This window comes from Rhipicephalus microplus, chromosome 9 (genome assembly GCF_043290135.1).
Source record: "Rhipicephalus microplus isolate Deutch F79 chromosome 9, USDA_Rmic, whole genome shotgun sequence".
Classification (NCBI taxonomy): Eukaryota; Metazoa; Arthropoda; class Arachnida; order Ixodida; family Ixodidae; genus Rhipicephalus; species Rhipicephalus microplus.
In genome coordinates this window covers 83,724,785-83,750,433 of record NC_134708.1, presented here as the reverse complement: position 1 = coordinate 83,750,433, position 25,649 = coordinate 83,724,785, and the positions used below count along the sequence as shown (strand labels likewise).

Here is a 25,649-nt window from a genome sequence, read left to right as displayed (position 1 = left end):
CGCCCCTTTAAACCTTGAAGTGGGGCTTCGCGGCAGTGTGGCTTTTTTTGGGGGGGATAAATGCTATCATGGTATAGTAACCTCCTACGGCAGTGAAACCACCTTTACAGGGGGTGAATGACGAGCTAATTTACATTTATACTTTACATACTCCGCATTGACGGTACCGTGGCCGCCATCTTAGGGTCCCAGCTGGTTGAGATGCTGCATGAACTCTTACTCAAATGTGCCGAGAAATGGTGACATCAGATTAGGGCCGGTGCCTCTCAAGTTCTTCGGTGTTCCTGCTTGGCGCGGTTTGCGAACATAAGAAAGCGGAGAGAGCGCAAAAGATTGCAAAGATTGCAAACTACTCTGTGTGCTCCTCTGCACCGACTCACACTGACTCCCTCTAATGAAATAGAAAGTCACAGGTGCCGCCATGTTAGGGCCTCCAGTGCAGAGAAGCTGTCAGTGACATCACGTATTTGTTTATTTCAGATACTTATAAATTTTTAACAGTTCAAATTAGAGTATGTTAATATTCGTTTTGTAGCATTGATATTTGGCACAGGCCGGAACGCCAGCTGAAGAAGAGAAGGAAGAGTGTTGTTGCTGCTCGCGCTCGCTCCGCTTGACAGCTGGTCGGTTCTACCGCTACGTTTTCCACAAAGTAAACGTCTCTTCTGCTCACCACTAAAGGTGTACTATCAAGTGGTGGAGAGTGCTGGGTACCTTTTTCCATCCTGGAACTCCGCAACCGAACTCTACCTTCGCCATCAACAATGTCCATCGACGCTGCACAGCAGACGGCTCCTACATCTCCACCTGTCCACTGTCCCGGCGTCCCGAGAGAGCGAGATCCAGACATCTTCAACGGCACCGATGAGCAGGACGTCGAGGACTGGCTCTCTTCGTTCGAACGAGTAAGCGTCAACAACAGGTGGGACGAAAACGACAAACTGGGCCGCGTCCACTTTTACCTCAGAGGAGTAGCAGAGCTCTGGCTCAACAACCACGAAGCCGAGCTTACCGACTGGGCCACTTTCAAGACCACCTTCGCGGACGTGTTTGGCCGACCGACAGTGCGCAAGCTCCGTGCAGAACAGCGCTTGCGGGATCGCGCCCAACTGTCGGGAGAGGGTTTCACGTCCTACATTGAGGACGTCGTAGGCCTCTGCCGTCGCTTTGATCCTGACATGTCGGAAACCGCCAAGGTAAAACACATTATGAAGGGCATCGAGGACGATGCCTTCCACATGCTGGTGGCTAAAGACCCGCAAACAGTTTCGGAAGTCATCCAACACTGCCAAAGTTTCGATGAGTTGCGAAAACAGCGCATTTCAACGCGACGGCCTACTTTCGACATGACCAGCACGCCAGCATTGACCGTTGGTGCAATATCTCCAGAACAGACTGTATTGACCCCGCAAATCCAGCAATTTATCCGAGAGGAAGTGGCACGCCAGTTGTCCCTTGCCCCCTTGCTTCCCAGCAATACGCATGGGCTGACCTCGTCACTGCGCCAAACCATCGAAGAGCAAGTCTGCGAGGCACTTCCCCCCACGTACCAGCCACCACCTGTGTCCGCTCCCCTGACTTACGCTGACGTCGCGCGAAGGCAGGTACATGCGCCGTCAAACGTCGTCGACCCTGCCCACCAAGCGAACGCCTTCTACGCAACACACGTACCGGCAGGCTCGCATGTTCCCATTTACCGCCGTCCTTCAACGCTTCCCAACAACCCTTGGCGTACATCGGATAACAGACCTATCTGTTATTACTGTCGTCAGCCTGGCCATGTTGAGCGGTTCTGTCGCCGGCGCGTCCCTCACTCAGGCATTATTGATGGCACCTACGGCTACGCCCCCACAGAACCACCACAGACGCTGCCGTTCCATGCAGCTTCGGACACTTCTCCGCCGAGCCGCCGCGCCTTCAACCCACGCCGATCGCCTTCCCCGCGCCGACGTTCGCCTTCACCAATGCTTCGGCGTGCACCACCTGCCCAAACGGAAAACTGACCATCGCAGTTCCGGAGGCAAGAACTGCGCCACCGTCGAACTCCACAAGGCCTCGTTCTCTACCGAATAATGAAATAACTGTCTTGATTGAAGGTATCCCCGTTCAAGCATTAATAGATACCGGAGCTGCCGTGTCTGTATTGAGTGAAGCATTGTGTCGCAAGTTAAGAAAAGTTACGATTCCGCTTTCTGGTCTCTCCCTTCGTACGGCAACAGCGCATCACGTGAACCCTTCTATGACGTGCACGGCTCGGTTAATCATCCAGGGCGTTCTGTACGTGGTTGAATTTATCGTGTTTCCGCACTGCTCACACGACGTCATATTAGGCTGGGACTTCCTTTCCACACATCATGCCGTTGTTGATTGTGCCCGGGCCGAACTAGAATTGTCATCGCTCTCCGACGACGATTATAATAAGCCTTCTATTTCTCGTGTTGTCGTCGCCGCGGAGACTGATATTCCACCTATGTCTTCTGTTATTGTGCCGATCTCGTGCGACCATGCCGCTTTTTCGCACGTCATGTTCACGCCGTCAGAAGACTTCACTTCTCGAAAAAACGTTCTTCTGCCTTTTGCTCTTCTGACGGTCGAAGCCACTTGCGCAAACATTTATGCCACGAATCTCCTTTCTGTACCAGTCACCCTATTCCGTGGCGAATGCATCGGCCGCCTTGAGGACATCGATTGTGTTTGCACCAGTCAACTGCCCTATCAAGCAAAAAGCCTTGAGATCGCCAGTGTTACTTCCGCTCTCACATCCGCCACCTCTTCCCTCGACGTCTTCCTTCCATCGATTGATCCTGACCTTTCTGTTGACCAACGAACTCAACTCTTGACACTTCTCGACCACTTCCGCTCATCGTTCGACTTCAAACAAACCAGTCTGGGCCGAACATCTGCAATTGTTCATCGTATTGACACTGGCACCCACGCACCATTGCGTCAGCGTCCATACCGGGTCTCCCACGCCGAACGCCAAGTTATAGACGATCAAGTGTCTGATATGCTCAATCGTGGCGTTATACAGCCGTCTAACAGTCCGTGGGCCTCCCCGGTGGTACTGGTCAAAAAGAAGGACGGGGGCATCCGATTCTGTGTGGATTACAGGCGCCTTAACAAGATCACGCGCAAAGATGTTTATCCGCTCCCCAGAATTGACGACGCTCTCGACTGTTTGCAAGGTGCAGAATTCTTTTCTTCGCTGGATCTTCGATCGGGATACTGGCAGGTACCCATGGATGAAGCTGACCGCGCCAAGACTGCGTTTGTAACTCCGGACGGCTTGTACGAGTTTAACGTGATGCCGTTCGGCCTTTGTAACGCCCCAGCCACCTTCGAGCGTCTGATGGACAACATACTTCGAGGCCTTAAATGGCAGACGTGTCTTTGCTATTTGGACGACGTCGTCGTTTTTTCAAAAGACTTCGATACCCATCTTCTGCTTTATCGGCTTATGTTCATACTTTCGCCGATTTGTCCGTAATTTTGCATCTGTCATGGCCCCTTTAACACAGCTACTTTCTGACACCGAGGGCATTTCGGCGTGGTCTTCCAATTGCGATAAGGCATTCGCGAAACTACGTCAATTGCTGACATCACCGATTCTCCGTCACTTTGATCCTGATGCCCCTACAGAAATACACACCGACGCAAGTGGAGTCGGACTTGGCGCTATTCTTGCTCAACGCAAGTCTGGATACGACGAGTACGTCGTTTCTTATGCCAGTCGCACTCTTACTAGGGCTGAACAGAATTATTCAGTCACAGAAAAAGAATGTCTAGCCATCGTCTGGGCAATCACAAAATTTCGACCCTACGTCTATGGCCGTCCATTTGACGTCGTGACTGATCACCACGCCCTCTGCTGGTTATCGTCACTAAAAGACCCATCTGGCCGTCTCGCTCGTTGGGCGTTACGCCTCCAAGACTATGATATCCGTGTCGTCTACAGGTCAGGCCGCAAACATTCAGATGCCGACGCTCTCTCCCGCTCTCCACTTCCCCATGAACACGGAAGTACTTCTGTATCCAGCCTCGATGCTGTGGCACTTTCGTACGCGGACATGCCCTATGAACAGCGCCAAGACGCTTGGATAGCCTCTATGATAGAGTTACTGTCTCAGCCGTCCCAAGTTACGCCCAATCGTTCACTGCAGCGCACAGCTCGACACTTTACCATCCGCGATGGACTCCTGTACCGTCGCAACTACCTTTCTGACGGCCGCAAGTGGTTGCTTGTGATTCCTCGCCACCTACGTGCCGACATTTGCGACTCTTTTCACGCGGATCCTCAATGCGGCCACGCCGGTGTGATAAAAACGTATGCACGTCTCCGGCTGCGGTACTATTGGCGCGGAATGTACCGCTTTGTCCGACAGTACGTGCGTTCGTGCTCCAAATGTCAACGCCGAAAAAGCCCACCACACATAGCCAATGGACAACTGCAGCCGTTGCCTTGCCCCTCCCGCCCTTTCGACCGCATCGGAATTGACTTGTACGGTCCCCTTCCCTATACGCCTAACGGGAACCGCTGGGTGATTGTCGCCATTGATCACTTGACACGCTATGCTGAAACTGCTGCGCTGCCAGAGGCCACATCACGTGAAGTTGGCTTATTTATCCTTCACAATCTCATTCTACGCCATGGCGCGCCTCGTGAGCTACTCAGTGACCGCGGCCGTACGTTCCTCTCCGAAGCGGTACAAGCCCTTCTTCGCGAATGCAACGTTGTGCATCGGACAACCAGCGCATACCATCCGCAAACGAATGGAATGACCGAACGGTTTAACCGCTCACTGGGCGACATGCTATCCATGTACGTGTCCGCTGATCACACCAACTGGGACCGCATACTGCCCTTTGTAACTTACGCTTACAACAGCGCCACTCAGTCTACGACAGGATTCTCTCCGTTCTTCCTCCTTTACGGGCGCGAACCTTCCTCATTCATGGACACCATTCTCTTGTATCATCCAGACGCTTCGGAATCCACAACTCTATCTGAAGTCGCCACCTATGCAGAAGAATGCAGGCAACTCGCGCGTTCCTTAACCGCCCAAGATCAAGCGTACCAGAAGAACCGTCACGACGAAAACCTGTCTTCGCAGTCATACTCGCCTGGCGCCTTGGTATGGCTTCGGGTTCCCTCATCTGTTCCTGGTCTTTCCACCAAGCTACTGCCGAAGTACGAAGGCCCCTACCGAGTCCTACGTCAGGCCTCACCGGTTAACTATATTATTGAGCCGGTTCAACCATCAACAGACCGACGGCATCGAGGCCGCGAGACTGTTCACGTAGATCGATTGAAGCCGCACTACGACCCACCCGTCGTACCCGTTCCATAGGTCGCCAGGATGGCTCCTTTTCTGAGGGGGGAGTGATTTGTAGCATTGATATTTGGCACAGGCCGGAACGCCAGCTGAAGAAGAGAAGGAAGAGTGTTGTTGCTGCTCGCGCTCGCTCCGCTTGACAGCTGGTCGGTTCTACCGCTACGTTTTCCACAAAGTAAACGTCTCTTCTGCTCACCACTAAAGGTGTACTATCAGTTTGAATATTTAAAGGGCTCAAATACTTGCACAAGCTTAGTAGTTACCTTATCAAACATTGCAGAGAGGCAATTAGCCTGTATTACAACATTAAAAAATGTGGATGTGACAAAATTACGTGCATAATACAAGACCCACCATGTGTAACCAGTATTGCGTCTTCACTTGAAGATTGGACAATGTCGCCATTGTAATTTTGGGTGAGCATCCATCGCAGAGGAGCACTTTGATGGAAATCTTAGCTACTTAGCACATGGCAGACTGGCACTTGCACAATAGTACAAATGTTTTATCAAATGACATTCACTGGGTCAATACATAGGAGATACCTTGGAAAACAGTTCAGTCTAAACATGCTGTGAACCGGTGTGCCTGCATCTGCTATTTGTAAAGCTTAACGGTGTTAAAAACGTCATTCTGCAGCTCCTTGGTGGTCTTGATGTTGAGAGTTTAAAGTGTCCCGCTGAATTTGGCTTTACTTTTTCAGGCCCTGGGTTGTCAGGATGGCACCATAGCCTACTTTGAGCTGGGCTTCTCAACAGTGCACAGCTTGTACCGCGAACGGTATGCATACAGAGACAACATGACGGATGTCATCATTCAGCACCTCGTGACTGACGAGAAAGGTGTGCATCCCCTTGTTTTCAAGACAGACAGCTTTCTTTGCTTCTGTGCTTGGCTTTCACAATTAGTAATTACTGACTGTATAATCTAATATTTGTAAGCACTCCATGCCTCGAAACCACAGTATAATTGAGATGATGCTGTAGTGAAGGGCTCCAGAAGTTTAAACCACCTGTAATATACGCCTTGATAATAATTGATGGGGTTTAACTTGATGTGTATCTTAATGTAAGCACTCGAGTCTCTGGCGTTTTGCTTCCATCGAAGCATGGCTACCACCACCGGGATAACCGCTGCCACCATCGTGACCACTTGCCCGCCATGGCGAATCGATGATTGGAGTCACTTTAGACGTAAAAGGTGATGATACAGAAGACTTGTAGTGGCACTAAGTTGTCATGCAGCGTGTCCCTTGCTGAATACGCACTACCTTTATACATGTGCGTTTTTTTTTTCGTACAAAAGGTTTGTGGGGTCAGTACAGTTGTATTCACACAAGCGACCAAATCTTAATCTGAGCCCATGTATTGTGTATTACGCCACTATACGTAACTTGTCCCTGCCGTATTATTTCAGCTTACATGGAGCAAAAAAAGCAGAGGCCGAAGTCATATTTGGGATCTTCAGGAAAAAACAATGAAATCGTTTTCTGTCCTGTGAATGCTGGCAACGTAGCAATCTAATTCACGGCACCTGTTACGTGACTGATTCTTTCGCGATCACGTGTCATGAAAACACAACTTTTGAGGCTGTGGTACAGCATTCTCTGCCTTTCACGCCTGTGGCAGCTTGTAGACGTAGTGAAGGGGATAACAGTTGCCGTTTATGCTGGTGCTCACCTGCTCAACACACTTGCGTCAGGTTAGCTTACGCATTGTGGCATAGGTACCACAGCTACAGATGTGCTAGCGAAAAGGCTCTGTTCTGTAAAATCTCGTCGTAGAAAAAGGAAACGTTGCCTTGGCTGATCACCTTTGTTTACCCACCAAGCACGTGCACTGGAATCCTGCTGTGCCCAAGTCACATCAGTCGCCTCGGGACCCTTTTGTTTAATTATACCAGCCTATTCTAGACACGCTTTTGTATGTGTTTACTTTGAACACACAAAAGGGTAAGACAATGTCTGCTACGTCTGCACTTTGTGTTAACAGCTCATGGCTCATGGCGAGCAATGGGCAGATAAAATACTGGCACACCGATGCATATGAGTGGAAGTTACGCCCGGTTGCACGGCAGTCTATTCATCTGAGGACACGAAAACGAGCCCTCTTTTCCCCGGAACACGCCTGACTGTGCGCGCTTGCTTACTCGTTGATACAGCACTCATGGCCACTCCCGTGACCAAATAGTTTCGAAATCGGCGTGCTCAGTGCAGTCTACAGGTATTTCAGTGCTGTTTGTCTTTTAAAGAACTGCAGTAAAAGCCTACATTTTATATTTAGCACGCAGGAAGTCCGATGTATAATCGCCTATTCTTGCACAAGGGCATTATTTGATGAGCAGTAACTGCAAGTGAAACCACATTATGCAACATGCTTTTATTGATTGTGACAGCTGATGTGCAAGAAAATAAGTGAGAAAAGTTTAAAAAATATCAAGAATGTTTTTTTTTTAATTGTTGTCAGAAGCTTCTCTTGCATGCTGTTTTCTTTAAGTTAGCACGATTGTACCTTTTTATTAAAAAGTGTAATTGATATAAGCTTTGGAAGTTTTGTAATTAAACATGCTTAGAAAATAATGCTGAATTTTCACCGCTCTGTCGTAGGCTCTTTTTGAAATTAAGGCCTCCAAAGTAGGCGAAAAAATGTTTTCCGGGACGATTTTTAAGATTTTTTATAAAAATACCTGCACTACTCAGAGTAGTGAACATAAGCAAAAATACGCATATATTTAGCTAAACAAGTTCGAAGTATGTAGTTTTAACATATATTGTGTAATTCATCGACGAAGTCGGAAATAACGGCAGAGCAGGTAAGTGTGGCACTCTATTTCTTCGTCATTATTGATTTACTCTGCTTCGAAAAAATTTTTTCCGGCAACACCATTTGCGGACCTCTTCTTTCCACTCATTAGGCAAAAAGATATAAAATTTTGAAATAAATTTAAGAGGTCGACTAGCCATGCTTTGTTCAATCTTACGTGGAATCACCCAACTAATATATTTAAACAAGTGCTTTTTCAGCTTAGTGCCCCTCCACTGCAGTGAAATTATCTTTACTGGGTGTTATATGCCGATTATTGTGCATTTATTCGTTCGTCTGAAATAAAAATTTTCAATCATTTGAATTCTATTAGCAGCAAATAATGAATGCTACATTATTGGTTAGAATATTCTAAGCATTCAAATATTTGCACAAGCCTATATAACGGCATTAACTTTAGCATTCAGCTGTGTGCTTGCATTGGCAGTGATGGTTACGGCTCAGTTTTTTTATTCTTTTCCATTTGCCGGCATGAATGCAGGCTTCACTGAGTGCAGAATTTGCATATTAGTTCTAATGTGTGCCATTGTTGACTTAATAACCTTGCAGTCCGAATCAAGTGCCGTGACCTGGTCAAGAAGCTGGCTATCTACAAGCACCGCCTTGCCGTGAGTTTACCAGCGCACTGTTTACTGTTGTTGCATGGAAAAATTGTAGGCAGCAGTCTTCACCCATCTTGGTTATTGGCTGCCTGAGGCTTTTCAGTGACTGCGTAGGCTTGAAACTTGTGTAACTTGTGTAATCCCCCATCGTGCGCCGAGTGCAGGTCCAGCTGCCCGAACGAATCATGGTGTACGAGCTGAGCAGCGAGTCGTCCGAGCCCAACGACATGCACTACAGGCTGCGAGACAAGATTGTCCGCAAGGTGGAGTGCACGCTGCTGGTTGTCTGCTCCGAACACCTTGTTCTTTGCCAGGTTAGTGCGCCTCTGATAGCACCACATGCCACCTGTTGGCATGATCGCTGTATCAAAAGGGTATTTAATCGATTCCCTCTCGTGTAGGTTCATAAAAAAAAAACGGTCACATAACCAACATCAAAAAGTGAAAGACGAAACCATTTGTGCATACAAACAGCCAGACACTCAATATAGTACTTAAACAGTCATGAAGCTAGCAAGTTACAAAAACAGGAACAAGTGCACAAATGAAAACAGATGTTAAGAAGAGTCAAGAAAGATGCATTCATGAGAAAGTTCATTCAGTAGACGTGGGCTGTACAAAAGAGACTACAGAGGCATGGTGGAGATGCACTATAGCACAGACAGCGGTGGCTGGAGATGCGGTGGTGATGCTAACTCGGAGGGAAGGAAGTATATGATGAGTTGAGGTCAACAGCCGGATTCCCTGTAGGTGTTCACCTGCTGACACTTGGCCCCGGAGCCAGAGGCGTAGGTTCGCCTAACAAATGCCAGAATATTGAAGAAGTTTGGGTCGGTGTCCAGGTGAAAGCCTGCAGCAGCCTTCATGCAGGAAGTCTGCGAGCCGCCCCTCTCACATTTCACTCCCTCCCCTTGTGCACTTCTCTTTTACATCTCTCTACTGTCCTGTTCAACACCACTCTTCTTTTTTCTTCTGAATAACCATGGAGGCTTCTTAGTGGTTTTGAATGCTCATGCTCACACGTGCCACAGTCGTGCATCATCTCCTTCGTAGTCTTCAGTTTATGCTGATTCTGTCACGCTATTGCTCATGACGGACTGATGTTGACCCGCATCCTTCTTTACATTTTGCTTGTGGCAGTATGTTATGGGATACAAATGTAGTAAGGCTATCACTTGGCGTAACACATATGTTCATGTATGGAAATTCTAATTAGGTTGCATGCATGTCACGGATAGCAATATACATTATGTGAGAAGGGAATGGCCAGGGATCATACTGTAGTGCGCACTGATACAATTGGCCGCAAAGCTCACATTCATTACACCATGTGTATCGACGCATGGTGCTACAGTTAAGCCCCTTTATAACAGACGTGCTCTGGGCAGCAATTTTTGTCTATTATATGTGACGTCTCTTATAAGCAGGGTACCTTGTATGCATTTTTTTATCAACCTGTACTTTACTGTAGGCACACTGGTGTCTCTTATACCCATTTGTCTCTTATATCAGTGTCTCTTATAAAGAGGTCCGACTGATTGTAAATTTCTGCCACACCTTTCTGGCATGACTACTCAAGTGGCTGCTCGCCCTACATGACACTTATTGGGTTTAAAGCACTGGCACGGCTCTGCAGTGTACTACTGGAGATTTCCTTTTATCTATTTCAGCTCGAAACCTGATTTCTTTCTTTGTTTCCCCTTGTGCATGACAGTTTTGACGAACACCAGTGGTGGTGGAAATGGCACCATCAAAATCTGCATTTGTTGTGGGCTCGTAAGAGCTTATGCTTTGATACCAACTTACAGGGCTTCAAAGCTGTACTAATGCTCAGAAGTGATGAAAGTTCATGATTTCGTTATGTTCCTTACTCAATTCTTTGTACATAATGTGCATGCAATGTCGAGGAACAAAAAGTGCAGCCGCTACGAATAAAGAAGCCGTGATTGAGGTTATCACCTCATCTTCACGTGGTTCTTTGCTGATGTTCTTTTGTTTTTGTTGTTGGCAATGTGTTCGAATGTTGCACTTTTAGTGGAGTAAGTTGGTTGGCAAGCAACTTGGTTCAGTGAACACAGCATGTGATCTCCTAACATTCTAAATGATGTTCGAGTATGTACTATGGCTCTTTAAAGGGGCCCTGCAACACTTTTTGAGCATGGTCAGATAACGCTGCCGATCGATAGTAGAGGCTCCCGACAACATGTGAGCCAAATATTATAGTGCAGCACGTGGCCTATAATTCACAATAAATTATAGAAGTTAGCTAAAAATATGTTTCTTTTCTCTCGACAAATCACGGAAAATAAGCCCAATAAGTAACAAATAAGCCATTGGCTGATTTGAACATGGTGCACTCGGTTGTTACAGAGACTGCCGCAAGAGGCCATCACTTGTCCACGCGCGAGCGCACTGAAAAAGCCGCATATTCAAAGAAAAAGAAAAAAAGTGCGCAAGGTCACGACGCACACGTGACGTTTTTGTTTGCCCCTTTCATCTTTTCCTGCTTAGCTTTCAGCGCTTTCGTCGGGACGAGAGAAGAGAGAATGTGATTTTAGTGTGCGACAGATCTTTGTAACTCTACTCGTACTGAACAGATTCTTAAAATTTTTGCGGCATTCAATCTGTGAGGTGATATGCTTTTCCAGTAAATTAATTCCATAGTTACTCAAAAAAGTGTTTCAGGGCCCGTTTAAAGTAAGCTAATTCAGGCAATGTGGTGTTATGCTGCAACTGGTGATGAAGGCTGTGTTACATTATATGTGTATCCGGCTTTTGTTTGTGTCGACTGTAAGTGGCATGCCCATGCACTTTGCCGATTCCTGGTAGCGTTCGTAAAATGTGCAAATGTCGAAGATTGGTGCTAATCAGCACCAGTCCTGTCGTATGTGCTTTTTCCGCCTTCGTTGTTTGTGCATTATGTGAACACTGCCAAGACAAACCAACTCATACAAATCAAGGTATCGTTACCAATTTGTCTACCGTTTTGATGCTTCTTTTTTTTTAACAGGACAGTGTCTAGGTTATATTCATGCTCTAGCATTCCATGGCAAACACCTCTAGTGTGGCTTGTACCAACCTGGGGTTACATGGTTATGTGTTCTGGTGAATTGAGTACGGTTATTGCAGTGCAAGTAGTTAGAAACGATAGAGTTTTCTCTCAATAGGCTAGCAATTTATCGCGAAGCTAAATTTTTTTAGATGCAAAGCAGTTTATGGTGGAGCAGTTAGGTGTGGGTTGTGGCCACGATTACTGAGCGTGTGCAAACTCTCCCCATCTCCTCAAGTGAGTGCGAGGAGATAGGAGGAGGTAGAGTAAAAAATCTGACAGAGCGCTGACTCCACTTTGTTTCTCCTCTCCCTTTGATTTCTCCGCCACAGCTGTGTGCTTATATATAAGGCTGCACGTGCTTGCTTCGTTGCACTCTCCTAGCAGCATTGAGTGTTTGCAACACACACACGATAATACAGAGAAATGGGAGGGGGGTAACATGGCGGTACAAAACTTAAACACAACTCCACACACAAATGCAACATACAAATGGAAACAACAAATGAACAAAAGTGAACACCAGCACTGCTTTGCATCTCCACATGGTTCCCTCTAGTGCGAGATGGTGTAATTTTTTTTTCAAATGTTATGTCCCCGTATTAGTTTATACTTAATTGCCTTTGTTTCTCACAGTTAGTCATTTTCTTTCTCATTTGCTTGGTCAAAAATACAGTGCGGATTACAAAAAACTGTCACAGGGCTTTCTTATCTATTGCCTAGAATTACAGAGCATGCTGTTGTACCACGGCTGACTTATAGCACATTGCATTTGGCAACTTCTCGGGAAGTTCAGAGCTGCTAAGTGTGAGTTTTGCATTGACTGCAGGAACGGCGGCTGCAGTGCTTGCGTCTTCGTGGTGGTGCCTGTGAGCGGGAGTGGGTCCTGTCGTCGGCGATCCGCTACATCCGGGCGCTCGGCGGTCCTGTGGGACGCGAGGGCCTCCTGGTTGGCCTGCGAGACGGGCAGGTGCTGCAGCTGCTACTGGACAACCCTTTTCCATTGTTTCTTATCAAGGTGTGCACCTCAGCTGCTAGGGAATATGCAACTGTGCAGTGCCTGAGCGGCAGTGCAAGTAGTATGGGAAGGACACAAAACAAGCACCTGATGTTATTTTTGTTGCAGAAGGAACTCGTCACCATAGTAAACTGCTGAGGGCAAATTAAGTAAAGGTCATGAAATTACACTGCCGTAATTAAGTTGCACGTTCATGTGGTCCAACAATTGGCTGTTGAAAAACATTAGAGGGCCACTCACCAGGTGCCATACCAAATTTTATTTAGACAGTGGATGTGTTTGGGTGTCTGATGAGGAACATTTTGTTACAAAAATTTTTTTAATCGGTTCATCACGAGCAGAAAAAACAGGTTTTTTGAAGCGGCGGGAAACGAGAATGCAAGAAGGCGAGCTCGAAACCCTTCCTGCTCCTCCTTGTAGCCTTCGCAAGCCAAATCTCTTCCCCACCCTCTCCGGCATGTGACCAAGAGGTGACGTTCGCATAACGTGCCAGAACAAGTCCAACCCTCGAGCACGCGAGCGGCGTTGCTTTGTTGACCAGCGTTATTTTGTGGTCTTCTGCCTGTTTCTGTGGGATGGTTTGCAAACGCTGGCTTAGACGCGGTAGAATAGGTGAGCACAATGAGTGCACGAACGCGTAGGAGCATTCTACGGTGGTCGTCTGCACCATGCGCTGACCGCGGGGACACGAACGCATGCGAAACACCGACACATTAGCTTCGCATCTCCTTGCAGTTTGTGGGAAAAAAATAAAAAAAAGACGCAAACATTCCCTTATTGCGTCTCATTATTTATCTAGAGTTTTATTGATCTTTTCAAGCAACAAATTACATAAACTACTCATGCCGTGTTAAATAATTTCTGCATATCACATGTTACTGTTTGCAACGTCAGAGCAGAGTTGTCTACGTAGAGGACTAATGTCACTGCATTGCCGCGTACCTAGGGCCAAGCATACTCGCACGTCATGCCCTCATTCTCAGGACGCGCGCTGGTAGAAGGGAGGGGGGAGCAGCGTTCATCTTGCAATTTGACCGATTTCCGCGGCGTGTAGCGTAGCAAACTTTGGCAGACGTGATCATGAACGCCTCGTCTACACATTGCACTTGTTAGCTCTAAATTGTCAAACCTGGTGAGTGGCTCTTTAAGAGGCAACCTAATTTTTAGGTTTGGCTGTCCGGTGTAGCGAGTTTTGCAAAGGAAGGTGGGCGTCCACGCAAGCAACTCGAAACTTCATTCTGCCGTTCCTCTGTCTGAATGTTAGAGTGTCTGCCTTTTGACTGAGGTATTGGGTTAAACTCTCATAGCCAAATGGAAACCCATAAGTTTTTGTCTTACAATAGAGTCACTTCATCCAGAAAAGTGGCCCCATTACTTGGGAATGCCTCTAGGTGCACCTCAGCTCACCAGAATCCTGGGGAAAAGGTTGAGCATCTGCTGGTGTTGTGGGAGGCAGAGAGCTGCTGCCATCAGGTATGTGCTGGCCAAATAGATTTGAGCACACGTCTGGCTAGGTGCTTTCAAGTCGTTTGGGAGGACACCAGTCGCTTGGAAAACTAGCACTGTGGGACTTCCAATTTGACCTTTCTTTCTTCCCTTTTTGTTTTTTGAGTCATGAAATGGGTGCAAGCAATAAAGTGTGCTCACAGCAACATGATGATGATGTGTGTCTCACAGTGGTTACCATTGGTCTGTTTTAACTTCTCAGCTAAGCTGCTATTTAGGGATCTGCAGCTGAAGTGGTTGAACACTGCTCATGGAAAGAAAATTATCATGAAACTGGTACATGCACTTGCTCAAGATATTCGTGCAACTTTACAATGAATCTTGTTTCTGAAAATGACATGTCACAGACATGTCACAAATAGTGAAGAACAGTGGAAGCGAAAGCGTTTGTTACTTTGCCCTCAGTTGATGAATTTCTTTCTGTGGGCACTGTGTGTCGGCCAAATTGATCATGTCTGTGGTGAAATCTTGGTGTCGTTACATCTAAATTTCTTTCTCAGCGTCGTAACTTGTTTAACGACTCTTATCCTCGACGCAGGTGACCAGTCCAGTACGTTGTCTGGACCTCAGCGCTGACCGCACACGTCTAGCTGTCGTGGATGAAAAAGGCACCTGCCTTGTCTACCAGCTGGACTCCAGGCAGCTACTCTTTCAGGTAGCACGCCTCTCTTGTGCTGCTCATGCTTGTTTCATGCGTAGGTCGACTGAATAACCCCTTAGCACACAAATGATTATGGACTGTTTGTAAATGTGTCATATTTGCAGAATTTTATTTCAAAGTGCTTGATATTGCCACGATTATATGTATTTGAGATTGAGCTTCACCGACGAAAAACTGCTTTCAATGCTAAAGCATGCCGCAATGCTTGGGAAACAAACTTCTTGATTGTTTTAGACCATTCTTACAAGACTGCATGCATGAATTACACGAGCAGTCGAGTTTATTCTCCAGCCAATACAAGCACTAACAATAACAGCGGAATCTTCTGCCGTTATTGTAAAAAAGATGACCCACTCTGCCAACGGTCAAATTACTATCAGCTTACAACTATGCTCAACACTTGTCATTTTCTGGCAATATTTACTTGCTTACACATTAGGTGTTACTTAATTATCTGAGCACAAGTTTGCTCCGCAAGAACATTCATCTTTAACAGTTTGATCGCCACCTTGCTTACCGGCTCAACCACTTGGCAGTATTCTATTATGAGAAAGAAGAGGCAATGACATGATTATTCGGGGTGTATAAGGAAATAATTAAAATAATATGTGATGGAATATATTTATTTTTAATAATATATATTCAAATATCAATATACACTCAAACCTCCTTATAACATAACGGGATATAACAAAATAATGGATGTATTGAAGTAAGTGAAATTTCCCTTGAAAGCTCCATTGAGAACCATGCATTTTAAACCTCGTTGCAATGAAGTAAAATTGACCGATAAATGGATATAATGAACTAAGTTAGTCTATCAAATAGTCTATCAAAAAGGAAACGACTGTTGTGTGTTAAGTATATCGGTTTCTGCTGAGTTTGACGCTCGTGTGGCGCGGCTCTTTCAAAACTCTCGCGCCGACATTGCAGCCACGTCACACGGGGCCAAGAGAGCCGTCCTCACACAGCCAGCGGAGAGGATTGTGAAAGCGCTCAGCGGGTCACATGACCAAGAAGCGGCGCTGCAATGCAAAGCGATTTTCCTCTCAATTAAGGTGGCAGACTGCTCTTTGGGACCAAAAAGTGACAAAAAAAAATCATTTTTTAAAATTGACATATTTGGTATCTGCAAGTATTTTACTATCTCTCTGCAAATTTTTACACACCAGGAAGGGGTAATTTTGTTGTAATGTCATTATAACTGTCCAGATTCTTGGTGCTGTTAACATGCAGAACCTGCAAAAAAATGGGGAACCAACTTCGAGGCCTCTTTATAATTTGCCGGCACCTGTGTTAGAAGCTCTGCTACGAATTTATGAGCACTTTTATGAGAATTGCAAAACATGCACACCATGATTGTTGCTTTTTAAGAAGCTGTGTGTTTTCAGTTTTTTCCATTTTTCTCAAAAAAGTAAATTTACAACTGTTCGCTGCCCAACAATAATTCTTTTTGCAATGGAAACCTGTATGTGTGTAGGGTGCAAGTATGGGAGCAGAATTTAGAGAACAAGCCTTTTTAATTAATTACTGATCAAAATTTCAATACGATTCCAACTGCTTTTGAATATAAATAGTTCATTTTGCAGTAAAATAATAAGAAAGGCTTAAAAACAAAAAACTTTTGCATTACTTCAATCTATAGTTATTAGTCTATGTTAGGATATTTTAAATATCACTTTAATTAAGCACCTTTTTTCTATGGCGGCCTTAAACAATAGGAAGTGAGTTTAAGTTATCTCAGGAATAAGATGAGTTACAGAAAAACTAATTCGACATTTGAAATCAGTAGAAAAAACTGCATAATTCTGTGCAGTTTGATCAAGATCACTGAAGAAATAAACAAAAAATGTCTAAGAGCAGTCTGCCCCCTTAAGGACACAAAATGGAGAAGCTTCAGAAGACTTACATTTATTCACAAATCGGAGGACATCCGTTATTAATTGAAGTAATCGGTGATGCACGTCTGTACATGTTTGCCTTGCAACGAGTGAATCAATTTCGCACGTAGTTTGCAAAGCGTAGTAGCGCGCGACTAAGTCCATTGCCAACACTCTCTAAAGACGACGGCAACAACTGCGTCTACGCTGCTACCCTCTGCACTGAGAAAGGAGGAGCATCTGCACGCGGAGAGAAGCAGATTGGCATTCGAGAGAGAGTCAACTCACCACGACAGCTTTTTTTTTTCCTCTCTCTCCCCGCGCGGCCTTGAAAGGAGAAGGGTCTTTGTTTGCAGAGACGGAAAAGGAAGAAGCGTGGCATAGGCGCGTCGCAGATCGGCATTTGAGAGAGAGCAAACAATCCACCACAGTCTTTTCTTTTCTTCTTTTCCTTCTTTGCATGCAGCGTTGAGAGGTGCCGTTGAGAGGTGCTGTTGCGAGATTGGGCATGGTTCTGAGAGCATTTTCGGAGCGCGGTATGTTCGAATTAACCGTCACAAGTGCTTGCTTGTTTGAATTACAGGGCGTTTTCGCCCATTGAATACACATAGCTTTGACGGTACCGCAGTGTGAGTTCAAATTGACCGGAAGTTCGAACTAAGCGTGCTCAAATTAATGATATCCGACTGTGTTTATTTGCCGTCTCACGTGTGGTCACGTAGCAGTGCATCAGGCCATGAGGCGGTTTCCTTCTTTGCATGCTTATAGGTGTGCGCCCATCTGAGCATACATTGCCAAAAACTGTTATAATAGATATAACAAAATAATGGACATAACGAAATACTTGTGTTTCCCCTTCAACTTCGTTGTAATGAGGTTTGAGTGTGTATATATGTTTTCTGACCGTTTTTATAGCGTGAAACGGGCTATATTTATTTATTTATTTATTTATTTTTGTCTCTTACGGGTATTATGCAAGTTAATCTTGAAGAGTCTGAAATGCACTTAGTCCCACAACTTGTGTATGTTTTACCTCGTTTAGGAGCCCAACGCCAACAGCGTGGCATGGAACACCGAGAACGCCGAGCTTCTCTGCTTTACAGGCGGCGGAGCGCTGGCTGTCAAGGCTGGTGAGTTCCCCGTACTGAGGCAAAAACTGGAGGTGGGTGTAATCTCGACAATCAGTGTAGAAGTTTAGGCTTCTTGCACAATATCCTGGCATGAAAAGACTGCAAAATGTTGAAGATGCGCAGATTCGTAAGATGTGTGGGATGTTAAAGGACAGGTTCTACTTCACCGTAGGCTTGTGTAAATAGTGAATTTTAAGTTCGAAGTGAACTTAAAGGAAATAGTGATTTTGGTTGAATAATTTTTAATCAAATGTGAATGGTGTATATCACTTATAAAGAAAAATGGGCCTATTTGTCATGATCCATCAAACCTGCATAGTATTTTTTAAAAGCTTTGAAACAAGGACTGTGCTAATGCCTTTTTTTTTTGGTTCAATGAAAGTGGAAAAAACTTTCGATAGCAGCAAGATTTGACTTTCGGTAGAACACAAGTGATAACCTGTAAAATATGTTACATTGTAAAATTTACGACAGTCAAATCCTAGTACAACGAAATTGACAGGGCATGTAAAAAAATTTGTTGTCGTGGAATGTCGTTGTAGCGAAATTTCAAATATAGGCCACAAAATTTAGTGATTATGACTCATCCTTTGGTCCCAGCAAGCACATGCATTGAACTCTTGCCAACTTGGGCGTACCTGGCCGCACACCGAGTGAAGTATTTTTTGTCGTGTGTAACATGATCAAAATATACAGAAATTAAAAGGAGCTAAAGTTGGTGTGCGAGTTATACGAGAATTTTGGTGCATAAGTTGGCTTCATGGCGCATCTTTACTGTAATACAAAGAAGGCGGTTTTGCATCAATATGCGGGCACTTTTTTTCTTTCTCCCGCGATTTGCAGTCGAGGGTGCTGGTTGTAATCACGGGTGGCTTTACACGAGAAAATACTACATTCAGACGACCCTTGGTGCATGCTGAGTGTGCAGCGTAATGGAAAGCCGTAACGCTTTGGGTCGTTTTACGTTTTTATTGCTCTCAGTCTGCGGCAGTGTTAGCTGCACACTTTCGCAGCGTATTCCCTATCGATCTAGCCCCAGCGCTCTAACGACGCATGTGCTTGGGGTTTCGTGCATGCGCAATGCCTCCATCCCAACGTCCTGAGTATGCAAGCCGCTTCGGTACCCAGCACTAAAGCTCTCTAATGTGTGGCCGCTGCGCTGGGCGAGCATGTGCCTTCAGAACTGCATCGCCGCATTGACCCGGTTTTGTATGCAACCATGCAGTTAGCAGTATTGGGTCGAATCGGTGCGCGTACTTTCGTGGTCACCCGTGATCACCATGACTGGATTCGTGTTCGCAGTGGTTGGGGTAGAATGTAGTTGCACTTGGACTAGGTGCGTGCTGACCTCGTGTGCGCTATCATAATGCCGTGGATGTCATTCACTATCACTGGGCTAGTGATGACGAGCTGTAGTTTTGTTTTGAGCGCCACATCAAAAACATGGCAGTAGTTCTTGAACAATTCTGCCGTGACCTGCACGTGCATCAAACCCACCATCAGGGTAATGATGGTTGAGCGACCTGTCGCCGAGCATGTCAATGGCGAAACATTTACCGGGATGTGCATCTGGTGCCAAAAGATGCATCTTCGATAAAGACACAGGTGTTGTGATGCGGCCACAAGCTCTGGATGTCACGAGCCAACGACAAATGGCCGAGTTGCTAGTGGAATTTCGTGAAAATTCTTGGCAAGTTCCTTTTTCTTAAGTGGTAGTGCTCGCCAAAACTTCGTTGTAGCGGAAACATCTATAAAAGGTATTCGTTGCGATGAGACTTTCTTTACATTTTTTTCTATGGGCGGCTGACGGGGAATAAAAAATTATTCGTTGTGGCGGAAATTTTGTTGTAGCGGACTTTGTTATAGCAGGATACGACTGTACTTAGGACGTATAAGCCAGTATGGAAACAACATTTAACAAGCTTTTAATATTAAAGAAAAATGAATCGATTTGGGGGTAGTATGTTTATTTAACCTTCAAATAGGGCTTCATGACAGTTAGAAAATATTTTTAGAAAATGTTCTCACGGCATAGCGCTTTGTACTGCAGTGAAACCATCTTTAGAAAGATTTACATTTGGATTATTATACGTTTAAATTAGGCTTGTGCGAATATTTGAATGCTTCGAATATTTGAATGAATAATAGGGTACTTGAATTTGCTTTGATTCGAGGTTAAATTATTGAGAATTTTGAAGTATCTGCGAGCAATGAATAAATCCGTATAATTTTTAATGTAATGCTCGTAAAGGTGCCTTCAGTGCAGTGTAGAAGCTTTGAACCGTGAAAGCATCTGTTGAAAAAAAAAAAAAAAAAGCTGCTCTGCCACAAAGCCCCCCTTTCAAATTTAAAGGGGCTCTGCAACACTTTTGAGCATTGTCAGAAAGCGCTGGGGATCGGTAGTCTAGGCTACTGAGGACACGCGAGCTAAATATTTTAGCGCAGTGCATGGCCAATGAATTCTCAAAGTTAGCTAGAAATGGCTCTCTTCTCTTGGCAAATGACTCCACAAGCTCAAAAAGATTGCACGACGTGTTTTCTTTCCCTGTGCCATTTCTCCCTGCTTAGCTTCCAGTGTTTTTGTCAAAATGAGAAGAATGCACTTGCAGCGTGCGACAAATCTTTGCAACTCCGCTTGTCCTGGATGGAATCTAAAATTATTTGTGGTGGCGAATTCATGAGGCAATAAGCTTCATTAGTGAATTCATTCCATGGCTTCTTAAAAAAGTGTAGCAGCGCCTCATTAAAATAAAATATCACCTTAAATTCATTCATTTTGTTAGGCTTAAAAGCTTGTTATGACAGCTCTTATGCTCTAAGTATAATACAGTTTAAAATGTTACATATTTTACCGCTTATAACTCGCATCCTGCCGAAAGTCAAATCCTGCTACTTCACAAACTTGTTTTGATTTCTTTCGAGGGTAAAAAGAAATGGCATTCGAATAGAGACCCTATTTGAAGTTAAAAAAAGAATATTGTGCAGGTTAGTTACGTCATGATCAATATGCCCATTTTTCTTTATATTTCATGTATGCTATTCGAATTCAATTTGAAATTATTAGATCAAAATCACTATACACTTCGAGTTCGCTTCGAACCAAATATTCACTATTCGCACAAGCCTAGTTTAAATAGATGCTTTCTTGGCTTCACATTCCTCCACTGCAGTAAAACCACTTTTACAGGAAGTTACTTCGAACACTTCGAAGTTTTCAGTGATTTAAATTTGAATACAGTTGTTCAAATATTTGAAGTATTTGAATATTCACACAAGCCTAGGCTTCAGGATGAAACTGCAAAGAGAGTGTTCTGTACTTGCTGCCTTGGCAAACATGTGGCGCTGGCTATCACTCCCACGGTTTAGACACATGGCAATACCCAATGAAGTGGAAAGGGAACCGTAGCTTTATTCATCGTAGCTAAATTGGTAAAGTACTTACTAGATGATTTGAATGTAGTGGGTACCCACCGACCAAAAAGGGTGATTTTTCTGTCGCTTTAATTTGATTCAATTTATTTCATAAGTATTACACCATAGACAGACACTAAAGCTAATGTGTCCTGTGATTTTCGTCGCCCAATTACCTGTCACATTCATTCGTTAGTACCTGACTGCCAGATCGCATTTTGTGAAATGTTTTTATTCCAGGTTTCTGTCACTAGTGTCAGCACAGCGTCCTGTGGTACCTTTCGGCATGTCTGCACCCTTGGCGTCGTTTATTAGTGGCTTTTATTTGGTCCGCGTATACCGTATTTGTGTGATTGTAAATCAACTCGAAAATAGGGCGCAGGAGCACATCTCATAAAAAAAAATTTCTTACGGTGTCTCCGAGGGAAACCAAGTTGAATTCTGGCGTGCCCAAAGTGGCTTCATGGCAGTGCTTGAAAGCTGTGCACAAAAACTCGCGAAAATACGGGAAGATCTTTTCAGAAATCTTTCACAACCGAAAGTAGTTTTTGATTCTAGGTCAACCCCCAACTTTGGATTATCAAATTAAGACAAAGTAGGTCAGCCTACAATTCTGTAAATACGGTAACTGCCATGGTTAGTACTTAGCTCCAATGACAAACCATTTCGTTCCTGTCTTCACCCAAATGCAGGGCTTTGTGGTTGGCTTTGGAGGCTGCAAGCTCTTTTGCCTCCAACACAACAGTGTCACCACAGTGGAGATTCCCCTGTCGCCGTGCCTGTACCAGTACATTGAGAAAAACCGCTTCAGGTCAGTACTGTATGTCATTGTACGTTAAAAATGGCATAACACCTCCTTCCTCACATCTGGAAAAAAAAAGAACACCGATTTGAATACCGTTAAAAACTGAGGCTCCATAATATAACTTCATAACAGGGTGCCACAGGTGTGCCCTCTTTTTTTGAGAGGTCTCAGTGAAAGTCAACAGTTGTGTGATACCTAATGCTGCCAGCAGAGTGTTCAAGTTATTCCAACGCGGAACACATTTACTTGAACCCCTTTGTAAGAGACAGGCACTGGTAAGCAATTCTTGTTTCTTACATGAGGTGTCTCCTTTAAGCAGGGTACCACAAATTCACTTTCTTATCAACCCATATTTTACTATAGGCACACTGGCGTCTCTAGTACCCAACTGTCTGTTACATCAATGTGTCTTACAAAGGAATGTGACTGTGTGCAAAATGCATCTTAGCTAAGAGTTTTGGTAAACTTGTATGACCCTAACACTCGCATGACCCATGATGTAGGTGCCAAGATTCAACTGTATTTGTGTTGTTTTTATAAGTGAAGTTAATAATAGTAATAATTCATGGGATTTGAAATCCCGAAACTGCGATATGATTATGAAGGACGTCGCAGTGGAGGGCTTCGGAAATTTTAATCATTTGGGGTTCTCTAACCTGCACCTAAATCTAAGTACACAGGCCTCGAGCGTTCTCGCCTCCCGCAAAAATGTGGCTGCCGGGGCCGGGATTTGATCCATAAGTGAAGTTGTCCATGGCAATGGCTCCGTGTATTTTTCCTGTGCATCAGCGAGAATGTATGTCCCACGCAAATTAAGCCACTCACCACTGGCCCGCCAGAACTTACGAAGAGAACACGCAGACTGCAAACACCAATTAAGGTAGCACACAAAACACCAAGCACATGCAGCACGCCGGACAAAATTATGCATGTTGCAAAATGAATAACGGGAAAAAAGGACTTAAGTACTGTATTTACTTGCATAAATTTCACACTTTTTTTCGCGATATTGGGCTCTCGAGAAGGGGGTGTGGTGCACAAATTACGCAGATATTTTGCGAACGCATACAATATAATGTGCAATAATCCTAATGCCCGTAGTATACTCACACAAACACACACACACACACACACACAAACACAAATAAATATTGAATTGGAGCACAAAATAAGTTCACTTGTTGATTTACCAGAAGTTGTGTGTGCTTTAACCAGCAAGATGTGGTCACGCACGTTATAGTAGGAATCGCTGATAGAGAGCTCCGATTGTGAATCATCGTCACGGCCACTGTCATCGCCCACCGCCCACCCAAAAGCCATCGTCCTCGGTTCTGTTGAGCGCATTTGAACGCTTTATTTTTTAAAACTATTTTCTACTTTGTGGGGAGAAACTAGGTGCCACAACACAACGTTACTAGAGGACCGAAGTGTTTGCACATAATAAAAAAGGCCATCTTCAACGGTAGAGAACTTGTATTAGCAAGAGTGCACTCTTCTGCTTTCTCCGGTACCGATCGCGTGAAACGTCACATGTCGAAAAACTCCATGCTGAAGTGCTTGGCGACAGCACGGTTCCCAATTTCTTTGCCAAACTTCATAACAACGAGCTTTAATTTCCCCTTGTATGTAATTATTGTAGCTCATTGCGAGGGAGTAGTAAAAACGTGACGAGCGGGTGGTAAAACCTAAACTTCCGAAGTCAACCCAGCATGCGTTGCTGCACGGACGCAGAGAACAAAGTGAACAGTTGGCACAACAGGCCCTTGTATGCCTCTGACGCAGTGATCCGAGCGTGCATTCTCACGGTGGTGGAGATGGGGAGTAGAGAGAAGCAAACGCTCGAGCAGTTCCGGCAAAGGTGTGCCATTTTTTTTTTGCGACATTTCGCTTTTCGTTGTCAGAGAGGTTTGACCGTTCGGGTACAGTGTCCTAGGGAGTCTTGTTCGGGAGAAGTCTTCAGAAGAAGCGACTTGGCACGCGCAGCCCCTCTGGCTGCGCTCGGCTCAGCAAGGCCGGTTCTTCGACGACGCCCAGCTTTACAATAAGGGGCGCCCCATAGAGTTTTCTAAATATACACTAGAGGGAACTCTGGCACTAGTGCCTATGGGTGCTGCAATGCACGGCGCTTCAGCGAGCATGGGAATGGTGGGCAGTGCACGGATTTGTCTAATATTTGTACTTCTGGCTCCATTTGGGTTTTCGTGGCTTAAAGCTGTTTTGTCACGAAACCAAAATCAGCAAATGTTCAACAGTTGCCCTTCACCACCTTAATATCTTAGGCTTACCTTTTTAAATAGGGTCACAAAGTTCAAAAAGGTTTGTTCTTCCCTTTGAAACAAAACTAAAACACAGCAATAAACGAAGCCACAAGTGCGATTTTCCGGTCGCAAGTAAGAAGACTAGGCAAATCTGTGTACTTACTACCCATCATTTTTATGGTCACTGAACAATCACAGCACCAGAGTCCCCTCCAGTTAATTTTAGGAAACTCCATGGCACGCCCATCAAAGGTCCCAAGTCTCTTCTTGCGTGCACCGGGGAGCTGGCTCGGGCAGTTCAAAAAGTGCAAAATATACGAGTAAATATATGTACTTTTTTGTTAAACCTGTCAAAACAATAGGGTTGTGCAAATCATGTGAGGGCACAAGTTATGTGAGTAAATAAAGTACTGTGATGCTTAAATAGAAAACTTTAAGTTAGTGCTCTTTCAGGACTTTCACGACACATTTCGGATTTACTTGCAGGGTATTTTATCAACCATGGTTGAAAAATCTGTGTCAACTCTGCGTGTGCTGAACAGGTTTGCTTTTCATCCGCCTTCACAGAGTGGCATGGCTTACAGTTCTCACGCATTATTGCAGATTATTTGTGCTTTGGATGGAAGCATGAAAGTGTTCAGATAAAGTTACTGTAAAGATGGATTGTAAAGATGAATTGCTAAAAAAACTTCGTACTTTCATTATTGACAAAAATGACACCTCTTGGTTCCCTTCCTTTGCGTTGATGAATTCTAGATCTGTGATTGTCTGTCTAATTTAATGCTTTTTTTTTATCACGGAGATCTATCATGTGAATGTGAATGCATGCATAATGTGCCTGGAAACCCGCCACGCTGTTCCAGTAGTTATGGTGCTCGAGTGCTGACCCAGAGATATTGAATTCTAGTCCGGTGGCTGCATTTTTACAGTGGCGAAATGCTCGGGGCCCGTGTGGTTAGATGTAGATGCACATTTAAGAACCCCAGATGATTGAAATCATCCGGAGCACTCCTCTACTGTGCCTCTCATAATCATATTATGGTTAAGGAACATCGAATCCCCAACAATTATCACTGTTAAATTTGTATGACCGTCTTATTCCAGTGAGCCATGATATTCCCATGTTCATTCAACTGTGTGAATGATGTTATTTGCATATGAGAGTTATTTGTAG

At 44.8% G+C, this 25,649-nt stretch overlaps 1 protein-coding gene across 1 annotated transcript in view; it reads left to right on the top strand.

Moving 5' to 3' along the window:
• LOC119163163 (intraflagellar transport protein 122 homolog) overlaps positions 1-25,649 on the top strand; it is a 79,330-nt gene that overhangs the window by 19,130 nt on the left and 34,551 nt on the right. The window contains exons 7-13 of the mRNA XM_037415108.2: positions 6,037-6,175; positions 8,705-8,763; positions 8,922-9,071; positions 12,636-12,824; positions 14,869-14,985; positions 17,914-18,033; positions 22,105-22,223. Coding sequence (XP_037271005.2) covers positions 6,037-6,175; positions 8,705-8,763; positions 8,922-9,071; positions 12,636-12,824; positions 14,869-14,985; positions 17,914-18,033; positions 22,105-22,223 — 893 coding nt within the window. The remainder of the gene's footprint in view (positions 1-6,036; positions 6,176-8,704; positions 8,764-8,921; positions 9,072-12,635; positions 12,825-14,868; positions 14,986-17,913; positions 18,034-22,104; positions 22,224-25,649) is intronic.